The 16175-nt window shown below is 48.6% G+C and overlaps 1 protein-coding gene across 24 annotated transcripts in view; it reads left to right on the top strand.

The window, feature by feature from the left end:
* The window catches only part of NFIX (nuclear factor I X), a 316788-nt gene extending 303574 nt beyond the window's left edge, over positions 1 to 13214 (top strand). For all 24 annotated transcript variants that reach the window (XM_053302031.1, XM_053302027.1, XM_053302017.1 and 21 more), the window contains one exon: positions 3418 to 13214. In XM_053302031.1, the coding sequence (XP_053158006.1) occupies positions 3418 to 3432 (15 nt within the window). In that variant the 3' untranslated portion in view covers positions 3433 to 13214. The remainder of the gene's footprint in view (positions 1 to 3417) is intronic.
* The last annotated feature ends 2961 nt before the right edge of the window (positions 13215 to 16175 follow it).

Genomic DNA, 16175 nt, shown 5'->3' with positions numbered 1-16175 from the left:
CCCAGTCAGTGCTGTGCTGCTGCTGCTGCTTTTCGCTTGATTGATTGTTTCCAAATCCCTAATTTGTAAGAGGCCCCCCCCCCCGCACTCTCCAGAAAATGTCAGTTCTTGCCTCTGATGCTGAGATGCTCTTGCCTCCCAGTGTCACGTGATTGGCTTAGAAGGCAAAGCATCACTGCACACTTCAGCCAGTTGGAGGCTTTAGACTGGAAGAAAAATAGCTCTTGATTGGCTGAAGCTTGTGACAATGAGTAATGGTCAGCCATCTGGTTGGCTGGTTGGCTGGCATGCATTCACTTGGGCGTAAGAGCTGGCATCTTATTTTATGAAAGGAACATGGATTGGCCAAATGTAGAGAGGATGTGTAGAGCAAATAGAAGTGGAGAGGCAAAAATATTAAACGCTGCTTGGAAAGGAACAGAGACTACTTGGTTAAACAGAGAAACTTTGAAAGTCAGGCAACCTGGGTTGTCTACCCAACAGGAATGGGTGGTGGGGAGCTGGGATGGTAGAGTTACACAGTGTTATTTGGAGCCAAATTTGCCACAGCTATAGGCCTGTCATCGTCTGTGCGCTGTCTCAAATCTCCTGAACAATGAGCTTAAGTGATCCAGTGGGGACTGTAGTTCATTCGTAGAGCACATGTTTTGCAGATGGCAAACCCCAAGCTCATTCCCTGGCCTCTCCAGGTGGGATAGGAAAGACTCTCTGCCTGAAACCCCGGAGAACTGCTGCTAGTCAGTGTGGACAATACTGAGCAAGATGAATCGATGGTCTGGCTCAGTAGAAGGCAGCTTCCTGTATTCAGATTCACTCTCAACGTTGTGGTGCTCATTACTGGCTTGGTGATAACACCTGGACCCAGAACCCAAGTTTCAGGAAAGGGATGGACTAAAGAGAGGAGTCAGAAGAGTGCAGCTGAAGCCAGAACTCCTAGCTCTTGATCTTGAGTGATGGAAGAGAATAGGGCCCAGTGGTTAGACACGAAAGGAGGGTTGCTGGGTGTCCTCCTTTCCTGCTATTCTGAAAAGTACAGCAAAAGCTGTTGGTACTTTTGCATTCCAGCTGTTCTCATACAGGAACGCAGACAGGGTTCCCCAGCAGGCATGCTCTTTCTCTCCGTGAGGCTGCATCCAAAACAGATGTGGAAAGGTGAGCTTCACCCAGGGAAGCAAGCATGTGCTGCTGTTCCAGAGTAGACTGGGAGAGCACCCCAGTCATTTGGCAACCACACAAGGGAGGCAGAGATGGCTGGGAATGGGGAGAAGGACAATGTCTTCCCAACCATGGTAGCAGAGCCCCTCCTGGTGGCTGTTTGCAGTGCCTGCTTTCTCTCCAGAGAAACTGAATGATTTGAAGCGGTCCTCTCTTCTCCCCCCCCCCCCCGCCTTCAGATTTCCTTCCATGCTGCAGATGGCCATTCAGCCCACAGTGTGGCTCCTTCCCCACACCCACCCACCCTACTTGGCACTGCCCTGGAGCACATGGTCTCCACGCAGTGCCTGCATCTCTGCTGCCCCTGACCTTTCAGAGCTGAGAACTTCCCGACATAGTTCAGACTCCAGCCACGGCAGCTGCTTTCCCTGCCTGAGCTGCATATAACCAGATCCAGAATCAGCCTCCCCCCTCCCTCTTCCTTCATGCAGCTTCTGGGTACACAGGGGAAGCACTCCTTACCTTCACCTCCAGGGCCAGAAGCAGTGCCAGCTCCAGCTTTTGGGGAGCCGGCTGAGAAGGCAGGCAAGCAGGCTTGGAGATGGAGGAGGAGGAGCAGTAGGGGCTAGGATCCTATTTCCAAAAAGCCTCAATGCGGTTCCAACTCCACCTAGTGAGGGGCTAGGGTCCTCCACAACCTAGTGCCCAGTCTTGTGAGATTGGGCACAGAGAGGAGAGCTGGTCTTGTGGTAGCAAGCATGACTTGTCCCCTTAGCTAAGCAGGGTCCACCCTGGTTCAATATGAATGGGAGACTAGAAGTGTGAGCACTGCAAGATGTTCCCCTCAGGGGATGGAGCCGCTCTGGGAAGAGCAGAAGTTTCCAAATTCCCTCCCTGGCATCTCCAGGATAGGGCTGAGAGAGATCTGTGCCTGCAATCTTGGAGAAGCCACTGCCAGTCTGTGAAGACAATACTGAACTAGATGGACCAATGGTCTGACTCAGTATATGGCAGCTTCCTATGTTCCTATGTTTGTGCCGACCCCTGGCTGTGGGCCGTAGAGGCAGGTTGGATCAAGCAGGTCTGGCTCATCCCTTCTTTCACGCCGTGGTGTACAGGTGGGTGAGGGAGCAGGTGGAAGAATAGCTCTCCAGCTTCTCACCTCTTTTCGAAGAGGTCCCTGAGAATGGCTCCTTTGCTGGGAACAACTGGGGCCACTGCCGTTGTGGAGGTCAAGCCTGCTTCTCCACTTACGGAGTGGGCTGCTGGGGGCCAAGTAAGGGGGAGGAGGTGTCAAGTAGTGGAGGTAGTGAATGTTGGTGGGGAAAGGACTGGAGCTCCTCTTTGCATTGTAACTGCTGTTACTACAACTAAGACCTTTTGCTAGCTGTAGCATTTTGTGTAGCGTCAACTTCGGCCTTCCCTCGAGGTTGAAATAGGAGCTATGTAAAATACAACTGCTAGTAAAGGGTCTTCGTTGTAACGGCAGCAGTTGGGATATTATTGGATGGCATTTTCTGTTGAGATGAAAAGCATCCAGTGACACTGACAGTTCAAACAGAACTTTCTGACTCTCTGGGCAGGAGAGGAAACTTCCACGTAGTCCACTGAATTCTTGCTCACTTCATTTCTTGCTGATAAGGGAGCAGCTTCAGACAGGGCTGTAAAATGGTGTTTGTGTGTTTTCTGCGAAAATAGGCAGAGCCTTGGGAGCAATAACAAGAAAGAGGAGATAAGCAGAAAAAGAGAAAGAAGTTACATCAAGGTGCCATGTGTAGATACCAAAGGGAAGAGGTTCCTATCTAATTTCAGCACTAATGCTAGTGGTGGTGGTGGGCAGCCTAAATCCGGCATGCTGTCGCAGATAGGGGGCCAAATGTGGAGTGCGGAGACCTGGGTTCAGATTCCCACTGAGCCCCAATGACTTGAGCCAGTCGCTCTCTCTCAGCCTGACCTGCCTCACAAGGTTGTTGTGTAGATAAAATAGGAGGGGGCAACCTTGTGTGCCATCCTGAGCTCAGAGGATATATGAGGGGGAAATCAGATGCTGCAATAAACCCAGGGTGGCCACTGAAAAGGGTGGTCTCCTGTCACGTTCTGCCCTTCTCCCCATCACATGTATCTTGATTTACACTGTGTGTTTCCCCACTCCTCACCTGCAGCAGCCAGTGATGAGGAGCATTGCATGATGACAAGAAAGAAAGAATGTTATAATGCTCTATTTTAATTCTGCCTCCTTTTTTGTGTCTTCTTCTGCTCCAGTCTTGGTTCCTCTGACGGGATCTTCAAGTGAAGAAAAATAATAATAATAATAATAATAATCATGATGATAATAATAATTTTTCACTCAAGCCCTGAGAATCAGAATCTTCAGTCCTTAACCCATATCTTCACTGAGCTGCTGCTCTTCAAGGAAAAGTAAGAGACGTTGGGTAACATTACAGATGAGAAGCTTAACACGTGGGACCTCTGCAATCCAAGGCAGATTTTGCATTTGCATAGAAGAGGTTTGTCTTCTGCAATGTGGGAATCCCATCAACACCTACAGAAGTCACATTAACACTCTGTTATAATGATATAGGATAGCTCTGGACAGGCCATCCAAGCAATGGTTTTTTTAAAAAAAAATGGGATTTCTCTTTATTCATCATGGGGAAGGAATAGCATTTGCATAAACCAGTCTCAAACCCCAAAACTGCACCAAGGTTTGCTGGGGATTATGTTTGTTGGGAATGGAAAAAGAGACTCTCCCATTAGTCTCGCCTGCCTACCAGCCTGATTCCAAGGAAGGTTTTGAGCATTCTAAAAGGAATTAGGAGCATTTCCCCAGTTGGAGTTTGGAGAGGGTTGTATGTCTAGGCCACTCAGTTGCTTTTTAAAATCCTCACAAGGTGGGGTGGGGGCTTCAGGCCAATCAACTTTGTCCTAAATTCCATTCACATGTCCTTTGAAGAAGGAGAAGAAAAGCTGACCCAGTGTATTTGCCCTGGCTCAAAATTGGAACTGATTTTGATTAGAGAAACAACCCTGGCTGGCTTTTACAGCACAAACATCTCCCACCAAACATTAATTCCCTTGTGCAGTAAAAACTATCTTGTTGATTGAATTAACAATGCATCCTCGTTAGTTAAGAAAGCAAAAGCAGAAACGTTCCTAACTGCCAGATGCCCAGACAAAATCCCATTCCAGAGCCAGGGGCAGGCTCTTACTGAGCACATGCGCTCACACTCTCACTCGCTTGCTCTCTCACACACGCATGCACACCTGGCACCTGGTCCCTTCTGTCTGCCTCTTGGTGTCCTGTGTTTCCCAGTATTTCTTGCTGTAGATGAACTTTCACTGCATCTCAGAAATGAAAAAAGTATTACCACATCAGGGTTATGTGGAAGGTACTCCCAGACTCCTGTTCCCCATGAACGGGGTTTCTTTCATCCCAATAAACAAGAGAGGTGGGCCCTCTTGGGCTCATGAGGCTGAGCTAGAGAAAGCCTGGAAAGTGCTGCTAAGCATTTCTCTTAGGAAAGAGAGCCTTTGCAGAATCCCCTTTGAAACATTTTCTCTTGGGAGATCCATTGGAGACTCATTTTAAAAGCTTTTAAATGCATAAATAAATAAGTTGGCAAGAGAGCAAAGAGGCCACACTGAAGTTGTGTCCCTAACAAATCCCTGGGATTGGGGTAACTGGCTGAACCAGGCACGTTTCTGCAAAGCTCCCAGCCTGCTTTGGACAGGGTGGGCTGCATTCTTTCCCCCCCAAGTTCCAGTCGTTTCCTTTTGAGATTTTGGGTGTCTGTTGTTACTATGGTTTGATGCTCTTCCTGATCCCTTTTCTCCACTTTGTTCTTTTCCTCCTTGAGTTGTAGCATTTCCTTTGGCTTCCTCTACATACAGGTGACAACAGCAAAGAAAATTAAATAGAAGGCAAACTATTTTTTGGGTTAAGACAAACAAAAAGCAAAACCCCTGAAGCTCAGTGCACATGAAAACACTCAGCAAACTTCAGCGCAACAAAATGAATTGTGTAGTTAGAGGTAGTGGAGGCTGCCTGACTGGTAGATGGAAGGGTTTGACATGACTAGCTGTACACTACGCGCATGCAGACACACACATGCACCAGAGTCAATCACACAGCTCCGCGCACTTTCCTCTTTCCCTGTCTCAGACAACAACACATAAAGTGAAAAAGAGAACGAGTGTCCCTCTCTGTCTTGCACCCATGAAAGGATCACCATGATTTCTTCTCCATAAGGGTGTGGGGGAAGAGACTCCTCCCTTTCTCCTTATCCTACACTGAGCTTTGGGTCAGGAGTTTTGCCAAATACTTTGGGACTCGTGCCATCCCATTTCCCTGTTAAATGTGGCTACCTTTGCATGAGGGGTCACTGGCTGTTACAGGGCAACTCCACATGGTATCCTTAGGATAGGTGAGGACAAGGTTCTGTACTAGGAAGTGGGGTGGGGTAGGGGTTAGGGGCTGTTTGATTTGGAATGGGCCAGGAGGATGCTGCAAGCAATGGGTGGCCATGAAGTCTGCCCAGGGCAATTACATCTGGGCTCCTGGCTGGCAATGTCTGGAGTTGCCTCCCAAATGATCGAGCGGGAAACCCAGTTGATCTGAAGAGCCTTCTGAAGCCCCTCTCCTATCTGCGGCAAGGCTCCCCGGCCAATTTGTGTGTGGCACATTGGCAGGGACTTCTGGAGCAGACCTTGTCCAGGAGCTGCTGGTGGGGACAGGACTCTGCATCCCTGTCCAAGTGCAATGATTTTCCAGTTCCGAATGGAGAAACAGGGTCAAGGGAGGGAATTCCAAGGGCTGCAGACCTGCCCCTCCCCCCACCAGCAGGAGGCTCCCCTCATTGTCCCCCCTCCCCAGTTTCCAGAAATCAGAGGAACAGCCTCGGTCCCCCAAACACATGTGCACGCACGCACGCACGCACGCACACGACGTGACCGCGAACACCCTGATTGCAGGCCTGCTCTCATGGAACACTCACAGAACCTGGCCCTGCACAGCTGCTGGACAGCTGCTGTTATGGAGGGAGAGTTGCTTCTCCCCAAGGAATAGTGTCAGGGAGCAAATAGCCTGCAGAAAATATATGCAGACATTTCATTTGGCTGATGTAATGGGCTGCTACAAAGAGGAGCCCCCTGCGGCACGGCGCCATGCACTTTGGCCTGCTGCTGCTGCCTAGTGCTTCCATCCTTGGCATAAGCCAGGCCTGCTTTGCTCAGTAAAACTGGAGACCTGGATGTAATGGATTCTAGCACTGGGGCTCAGCTGCTTCCATCACCCCGGAGACCCTCGCCCAACCTATCAAACGCAACTCAGAGCATTGTCAGAGACAATGGTTGTAGACAGACAATTCTTTTCAAGATGGTGGTTTGACCCGGGCAGTACTTCCCATGGTGTACGCACACGCCTCCTTCCTCCCGCTGTAGCATCTGGTTAAGCAGGTCTTTGTTTAATAGAGATGAAAGTAGGGTGAGCCTTTGTTTAGACTGCCTTCACATCTTTGGGAAGGTGGTGGGGGAACTAGTGTCTTGTCTACAGCCTAACATTCATAAAGTAATATGAAGCACTGAGTGTTGGGTTCAAATCTCTGACACCGGCAGAAATCGGAAGCAGTAGCTGGAATTGGAACACAACCCCCTTCTATGTTGTGAGGTTGAAAGGTGCCCAATGAAAAAACCAACCAACCCAAGTTAGAGTCTGCTTCTTCAAAAGCATCCGGCTATGGAGAAGTTAGGCCGATGTGGAAATGGGAACGTTCCCTACTTGATAGTCTTAAGGAAACCGCCATCCCCCCTCCATCAGGGCAGTCTGGGCCCTCACTGCCCCATCTTACAAAGTACCAGCAAGCCCTCTTTGGCCTGGTTGTGCTGGACAGGGTTCCAGCAGGCTCTAAACCTCGAGACGAAGAGGTCAACTAGACATAAAGGGCCACCACATGTTTGTTGAACACATTTGCCGCATTTGCCTTTAAAGTGAGTGTGGGGAGTCTCCTTTTTATGCCAGAAGGAGCACATAGAAGAGGGGAGCGGGAGCCTCTCCCACCTTACCTAGCTGTGTCCTGCTGCTTTTAAGCAGTTTTTCCCTAGCACAAAAAGGAAACTGCTTAAAGAAGCCAAGTACTACCAGGCAAGGCAGAGGAGGGGGTGGGTTTCACTGCCCTCCCCTGTGCATTCCGTTGGAAAGGAGACTACACACACCCACACACTGTATAGGTGAAAGGGGCAAGCATGTATTTAACAAACATGGTTGCCCTGGAAGTTGGGTTTAGCCCTTGAGAGATCTGTTGGAGCTGTGTGTTGTCAAAGCATCACACTTCAGGGCAGGAGGGCACCCTCTGCAGCATTTGAAGTGCTGTATGGTTTTTGTTTTATTTTGTCATCAGAACCATTTGGAGCATTCCCAGATTGAGAAAGATTGTGCTCCTCTCCATTCTCTTACACTTTTAAAAAAAAAAGTGTATCCAAACTTCTGTTTCTGTCAAGTCTGAGCACTTTTTAGTGTAAAAGAATGCACAGAAATGAAAAATAAATTGAAAAGGGGGAGAGATAAATATTCCACTATATTAAATACTGACGGTCACCATAGTTGATGCCATCACAGTGTCTTTTTGGTTATTAAATTTATTCAGTAAATGTATTTAGTTATTAAATTTCTCAAAAGGGAATAATTCAATCAAATAATTCCATATATAAAAATATATTTTAAGGGTTTTAACGTTCTCACTTTAATGCCCAGAACTGCTCAAAATAGCGTCCCGACTTGAGACATGGGAAGAGGGAGGAGTCCATTTTGGATGGTCTGAAAACACTGTAGGGCAAGCGGGGCTTGCAGGTGTCCAGAGACCGGTGACCACAAATAGGCAGCCCTTAGAGATGGGAGAGAGGGGAGGCAGAGGCAGACTGTTGTGTCAAGCTGAAAAGAGGCTCTGAGTCTCAACAGCACTTCAGCACATGCTCCACTCTTGCCAGCTGCTAGAATATGGCAATTGGGTGACAGTAACTTGTGGGCAGATGGGATGATGGTGTCATCTACCTACATGCTAAACTACCTGGTTTGGGTCCTATAGAGGGGTGAATGTAGTCACTGAGGAGGAATCTGGAAGGGATGACATGGAGGACTTCTTACATTTTGGTGGCTGGAAGGTCTGGGCAGCAGAAAGGAAAATACACAGAAATGTGTGTTTAAAAGGGGGGAGGGGATTTTTAAAAAACGAAATATATATTAGGGGTTTTAAAAGAACCAATTTTGTTTGCATTGAGCCAAGTGCAATGGAGTGCATAGTTTTAATATCTTTGTATGTTAAAGATTGTTAAGAAGAAGAGAAAAAATCTATTTTTGTTGCAAAGTCCTCTGTTCCCAAGGACTCTAAATAAATAGGGACAAAAGAAAACCCAACCTTTGTAAGTATGGGGAAAAAACTTTTTCTGTTTATTTTTTCATTTGTTTATTTTTCCTTTTTCTCGTTTGTTTTTTAAATCTTTTTTTAAAAATTGATAATGATCGGGGTTTAGTGTGTTTTTTTCCCTTTTCCTCATTAGTTTTGTCGTTTTATGGGAGGGCTGAAGGCAAAAGTTTTTCACATGCAAAAATACAATTGTAAAAAAACCACACTGTATCAGGTTAAAAGCATTGAAGAAAACTACAAAATTAATACTAAAGAAAAGGACAACAAGAAAAAAAACCCTTAAAAAAATCATAAAAGGAGAAAATTAAAAAATACAAAACCTGGTGCTTCTTACAATATAAAGTACATTAAAATCTCTATTATACATAGTTTATGAACCAATTAATTGTTATCATAAAGCACATTTTAGGAAACATGCATTATCCCTTCTTTATGTTTAGCTGAAAGGGGCAGCGGGCTTTGCAGTCAAATGCACCAGCAGCAACTGGCAGCCTCTCATGGATCTTCCCAGGTTGTCGAGCGAGATGGGTGATGGTGAGGTTGCCATGGCAAAGGGTAAAGGTTCCTGCTGGAGCAGACGCCACCCTCAACAGGCCGTGGTTCTCTGGCTCCTTTCACTCCTTCCCCACCCTCCATCATCACCACCACCACACACCCTCTGCTCTGCTCTGCTCTCCTGTCCCATCTTTCCCCAAAGAGACTCAAGCAAAGCAGTTGACTTTGGGGTTGGCCTCTATTTCTGTTCCCCTTCATTGCCAACCAGCCCAATCTGCAGCTCACTCGCTCTCTCCCTTTCTTGTATCTCAAGGGCTTCTCTTTGGAATGAGGAGCCAACTTGTGATCTCACCAGCATCCCCACCTCTGAACACCTCTCATCCCCCACCCCAGGTTGGCTGCAACTCCTGCTTGCCTTTCTTACAACCTCCGCAGTATGGTTAGATGGGTCCGTCCTCTCACCTCCCTCCCTTCCTTGCTGGATTGTAGGGGGAGTGGGGGCAAAGCAGAAGCCAAGACTCGACCCAACCCCGCAACCTCACAGAGCATGGGAGGTTGACTGGAGAAGTTTCTGTTTTCAGGGAAGGACCAAGATGGATGACTTAGCCTTACTCTCACCATGCTTAACTGGCCAGCTGACATAGTGCCTTTGTAAACCCATCTTTTGCTGAAACAGATGGACCATGTGTTCTGCCGGGAGGGGTCAAGTACAGGAAGTTTCACCCATCCCTCTGTAATCCATGTGCTCAACACAGGGGAAAAGCAATAAAGAGCCTAGTTTTGCCCAATAAGAGGGAGGCCCCGTTGCTAAATGCAGTGGGGCCTAGTCCTCTTAGGCCTGGCTTCTGCTGCCCCATGTAGCATCAAGGAGAGAGTGAAGGAAGCACACCAGCAAAACAGCAATACTGAAGGCTGCTGGAATTTCTCAGAGAAGCCTTTCTGAGCTTGGTCGTGCATGGAGCCCTGAGCCCCTTGTTGGCATGAAGGGTGCTCCTTACTCAGCCCCTCTCTCCTGGGTGATGCTCAGTTGGAACTTGAAACATCGAAGCAGGCAATAAGCCCAGGAGGAAGTGAGGTTGACTTGACTGTTCCCAGAGAATTCAATTTTGCCCTCCCTCCGGCTCCTTGTGTGTAAGACGGGGGGGGGGGGCATGTCCCTCAGCTTGAACTTCAGCTGGCTGGCCACCAAGTGGACTGGAAGGGGTCATTTGGCCTACTTTAGGTAGAACTTTCATCCTTCCCTCCCTTTTCGTACAGCAGTTGAGCATCCCTCTCTTTCCTTATGTAGATACCTGCAATAGCTCCCCTGTCTCCCTTTTTTCTCCCCTCCCCACATATGCGCCCCCATTAACCCCAAACCCACTTCTCTCGCTCGGCAGCAAAACCTTGAGATCCATGAAACTGCAGCTTCCCTGACTGCATCCCACCCCTGCCCCTTGGAACAAGTTTCTTCCTTGGTTAAGAAACGCAGTATATATATGAGTACAGTACAGTATATATATATATAGTACTAATGGAATTTGGTGTGCTTTTTCTCCTCATCCCCCCTACCTGTTGCCTCCCCCACCCCAATGCTCCCTTTGTGTCTTTGAGTCTGTTCTTCCAATTCCACCGCCCTCCCACCCCCCCCACCCCCCTCTGCACTTGAAAATAAAAGGTAGTTCTTTGTCTGTTTTTGTTCTTTCTGAGGTTTCTTCCGTGTCTAGCAGAATGCAGGTAGCCATATGTTATAACTGTCAATATTGCTTCACGACAAAAAAAATATAGGGAAAAAAGAAAAAAAAAAGAAAAATCCAAACTGTTTTATCATTTTTGCCTGAGCTTTCTTCGGCTTTCTCCATTGGAATGGCTTATCGTGTTATGTGAATTTAAAACAAAACAAAAAAAGAGGAAAAAAAGTTTAAAAATGTAAAAAAAACAACAAAAAAAACCATATATTTCAAAAAAGAAAAAAAAATCATTGGCTTCCCTCTTCCCCTATCCCCACCAATTCCTTCCCCAGAGCAGAGATGGGAAGCCCAGTGGAGGAGAGTGCCGAGGGCTCTGAGATAATTGTGTGTCTGTTTTGGTGGGTGATGGGGGGGTCTGTGTCCCTTCTTTCCCCATTCCCATGTTTTCTGGAGGAGCTGTTCAGAAACATCAAGAATAGACCCATTCCCCCTACACACATCCCATTGTCCCTTTGGTCAAATTGTAAAGTGCCTAAAAGGTAATTTTTCAGCGGCAAAGATGATACTTGAGTTCCTCCTTCCCCTTCATTTGGAGTGGGCATCTCTGTGTCATGCCAGCATAACATCTGCAGACATGGAGAGGGCTACTGCTGTTTACTCAGCAGCTGGAGCAACCACAGCGTATCTCCCTACAGCCACTTCCCCCCAGGCTCTTTTCTCCCCACCAAACTCATTTCTGGTATCAGAGCATGGGTGAGGAGAAAAGCGCCTGAAGGACAGGCAAGAAGAAGATATGAGGTGGGCAGGGAGAGGACCTGACACTCCTCACCCATGCACCCTCTTTGTTCTTAAAATGTGGGTGCACCCTTGCTACTTAATATGTGATGAGGCCAACCCACCTTTTCAAGGGGGGTCTGCTGCTGTCACATTTTGTTTGGCTCTGAGCATCACCACCTAATATCAGTTTTGCCTTTGAAGCCTGTCCCCAAAACCATTTAGGAACCAAGGCCCCGTTTGGGACCCCTATAGGTTTCCAAAGGCCTTACGGCTGTCTCTGGCCATCAACAGCTGCAATCTGATGAGGAACGCAAGGTGAGAGCAATGAACCCGTGGCCCAAATGAGCCCCTGTGGTTTGTCAGGAGGCACTGGTGGCTTCATTGGTCACTCCAGTTTCACTTCAGTATGACTGAGGGAAGGTTCAGATGAGCCAGTGAGAGAGCCTGAGTGATGCCAGCATGTGTTTGAGTAGAAGACAGGATTGGCCAGTCATGGCTTGCTGCTAACACAGCTCCTGTTTCCTTGGGGTACTTTGAAAAAGCATCCCCTCCAAATGTCATGGTACAAAACCAACTGAGGTGACAAGATAACCCAGTCTGTTTGGGTGCCTGCTCCCCCCCCCCGCCCCCACCCAAAAAACACCCCTTCTTACCCAATGTTGTGGGGAGAATATGGTAACGTCTTCCATTAATGTTGTTTCCTCTTGCAGGGGCAAATCCTCCTCACTGATTCCCTTTTGTTGCCTCTGGCCATGATCCTGAAAACCCTTTCGCAGGATGGGACCCAGTCTCCAGGAGCTGATTTCCTGCCCTGGGCTCCCTTGAGCGTTTCGGGAAAGGCTCTTCATCTGCTCCGGCACCCTCTTCTTGGCTGGGGCCCATTCTAGCTGTGAGGGTAGTATCTGCTCAGTCCAGTGCAGGGAGGGGGGGCCCCTTTGAGCCAGTGGGAGGTTTTGCCCGGAGGGTGCCAGTTAAAGGTGTGCCACCTGCCGGCGGGCATCCTCCTGCCTAGTCCAGGCCTGTGTCCTTTTCTACAGAGGCCAGCCTGATGCTCCCGAGCAGCAGTATCCCAGCTCCTTCCCCCAACCCTTCAGTATCCTCTCCCTTCGCTCCTTATGAAGCTGTCCATTGCTACTGGTTTGGTTTTAAAGACAAAAAGAACTCATAACCCTGCAGCCGACTTAAGGGAAGTGCCTTAAACTGATGCCTTTGCTGACACCAGCGAACAAACTGAGACAGGAAGATAAATCAATCAAACTTTATGCATCCAGCTTCAGAAATGTGAACAAAAGATGTTTACAGGGATTGCAATCAAGTCGCCTGCAGGTGGGGCTCCTGGGGGCCCCTCCCACCCTTGCTCACCAACCCCACCTGCAGGTTCCACACACCGGAGGGTAGCTTAGGCCTGCCCAATGGCTCCCTCTGCGAAACCAGCCTTCATTTCGTGTCGCTTGCCCCGCCCTCTTTGCTCACCTTCACCCCAAAGAAGGGAACCAGCTGCCGTGATGTGGTGAGCCAGCTCCTCCAGTCCCTTCCCCCTCTCCCAGTCAGCCCTCGGCACTACCCCTCCCTCCCCAAGTGCCACTCTCCGAGCGGGGTGTAATACGCATGTGTTAATTACAATTTTTTTCCATAATAAAAGTTTATAGATGCAGCACCTTCTTTAACTGATTGAATTAAAGAATGTTATTGACTGTAACCGTCTCTGTTTGACGTTCTTGGAAGATCAGGGGCCACCGAGTCCTCCTGCTGCCCTGAACACATTTCTGAGTCTCCGTGTGAGGTGATGAGCATGGCAGACTCCAGTCCCCAGCACAGCTCCGCAACATGCACACACTGAGGTGATGCCGGCTGTCTTCTCCTGACACTCAGTGTGAGAATGCCTTGGCCAGGGGCATAACTGTAATAGGGCAAGGGGAGACAGTTGTCTGGGGGCCCACTGCCTTGGGGGACCCCCAGAGGCAAGTCACATGGCTGACTCCCCCAGCCACGCACCCGCCCGGGCTTCCTTCAGTTGTAGTCATCCTCCGAAATTGATGTGAGTGTTAAGACCTGGAGCTACCAGAACAGCATGTCTTTCTCTAGTACCATGAAATGACTTGCATCGTCCACAATTTACAAAATCTTTTAAAAATAATTTAAGATGGTGTTCTATTGTGGCGCATAGGTTTGAGAGAGAAATTTGACTCTGCTTTTTGTTACCACTGTTCAGCCTCATTTAAGATTTCTTTTCTTCATGAGCTGAGCTTCAGGGGGGGGGCATTTTAAAATCTTGTCTCTGGGCCCACTCCAACCTTGCTACGCCCCTGGCCTTGGCCAAGGCTCCTATCAGCCTTGACATTACGTGTACCGAGTATGGTTGTGTGTAAGCTGTGAGGTGGTGGAGTATGAGAATTTGCTGGCTGCTGTAGGTGTCAGGGCACCAAGTCCCCCCTAAAGTCAGCAAAATTGCTCTAGGCTCGGAGAAAGAGATGGCTGCCTTGTTCCGCTCTCATGGGTTAAAATGCATATTGTTGATCCCACACACATTATCCACACATGTTCGTCTCTCCCCCGCCACCACCACCCCCGCTCAATATATGTTCATATTTTGACAAGGACTTTGCTATAAGGGTTGTCAGCCCATGGCAGGAGTTCTTTCAGCCCTGGCAGACATTTCCAGGGCCTGCTGCACTATGTGGATATCTTCACTACTACTACCACTACTCATATTTATATACTGCTTTTCAGCAAGAATTCTCAAAGACGTTTACACAGACAAATAAATAAATAATAAGGATTCCTTGCCACAAGGGCTCACAAGACACAAAAGGAACAGGCCTGGTTCACACAGCCCCTGGAATCTAGGGTTAATGGGGGAATACCAATATTTGTGTAATTGTGTGAACTCACACCAAGCTGGTTTATGGCCTGAGATGAGTCTGAGATTCCCGATTAGGCATGGGTTCACACAGTCCCGCTAATGTGTGATGGTGTGAATCAGGCCATGAGGTAGACTCCAGCAATAACCACTGCAATGGGTGGGGTGGGGGTGGGGTGCTTAAATCTTTCCTTCATCTGCCTCTTTCCCCCTACTAATCCCCCCCCCATGAAATTTTAGAGGCCCTCACAAGAGTTGGAAGGGATAAGCTGTAGATGAGGAAAGGGGTACGCACCTTTCTGCTCCAGACTGCCCCTTCCCAGCATTGCTCTGCAGTGACAAAATGGGCCATTGAACTTCCATTACAGGTCTATGGGTGTAATGTATACTTTGGCACTAAGGTCCCCCAGCAATTCCTAATTCAGATGCAAAACCTACTTTGGCTGGAGTCAGTGTACATTCACTTTTACTTATATGTTCTTTCCAGCTCTAATGACATAAAAAACACAAGAGAGGTTCAAATCTGTGTCTTACTCCTGCTGATAAAGCCACTCTAGCTTGCCTTCATCCCCAAACCCACAGAACCAAAAGTTTAGAAGCAGATGAATGGCTGCCTCCTAGTCTCCTGTCAAGTTCCTTGGCTGGTAGACTATGATTCAGCCAGAGGGGGGCTTCCACATTCCTCCCCTTCTGCAGCAGCTCTCACCAATTGCTAGAAGTATCTTGCAAGCCAGTCACAATGAGGTCCAATGTTACTGTTTTATTTGCATAATTGGTTCTGCTTGGAACAAAGTCAGTGGTTTCCCTTGGTTTGTGGTGCAAATAATTGCCCCTGCTCTCTTGAGTTCCATACAGAATTCACTCCCAGGACTGAGTTGCTTTGAAGGAGGCAAAGCATCTCCTAAAACCCTGATTCTTTTTTCCTAACACGCTCTTGAAGGAAAGATTGGAGTGTCCATAGCTCAGGGGAAGAGCACGTGCTTTGCATGCAAAAGGGGAGATGCTGCCAAAGTTCTTCAAGCTCAGGCTTGAAGAAAAACTTGGAGGACTTTAAAAGGTCTGCCTCCATTGAGAAGACAATGAGCCCTTTCTAACGATCCAATGAGAGGGCTTGAGGGCAGGCAGCAGTGGCTCCCCTTCGCCACAGACAATCCTCCGGGAGCTGCTGAGCACGCTACTTGCACGCCCAGAACGTCAGGGGTCAGGATGTGTTGTCCCAGCCCCGGAAGTCCCACAAGTGTGGGGCTCTGCCCAGCAATGGCCAGGAGCCCACTCCTGTGCCAGTACCAGCTGGGAGCAGCTGGTGCTGACATAGGCAAGCAGTTAGTCTGAACCCTTGGCTAACCAGTGGGCTCCCTAGGTGGGTTTGCCCCAGAGGTACTGCCAGGAACCTCACAGCTCCCGGCCATTTCCACAGGCATCCAAATCCAGGCTGAGCTGCTCCATGTGAACAGCCTCCGTGTTCCTAAGCTCTTCTTTGAGCTTGGGCTTGGAAAGGTTCAGCTGCATCTCCCTCCAGCTCCTTCCCCACATCTCCTCCTGCCTTCCCAAATTCCCCGAACACATTCTCCACCCCATATCTTTTACCTATCAGCTGGGGCAGGGGCAGCAGTGGCAGAAAGAGTGGGGAAGGGGTTCTCCTTCCCTTTCATGGCCCTGCCCTGCTGGGCCTTGGGATTTGGCGTCTTCTCCAGGACTACTGCCACTGCCACAGTCCTTGAGGAAGCACCCGGTTCCAGAGGCCACTGTAATCTTGTCTCTTGACATATTGCTCTGCATTCTCTTGCACCGCCACTGCTG

The sequence above is a fragment of the Hemicordylus capensis genome, chromosome 2 (assembly GCF_027244095.1).
Source record: "Hemicordylus capensis ecotype Gifberg chromosome 2, rHemCap1.1.pri, whole genome shotgun sequence".
Taxonomy (NCBI): Eukaryota; Metazoa; Chordata; class Lepidosauria; order Squamata; family Cordylidae; genus Hemicordylus; species Hemicordylus capensis.
This window is presented reverse-complemented; position numbering and strand designations above follow the sequence as displayed.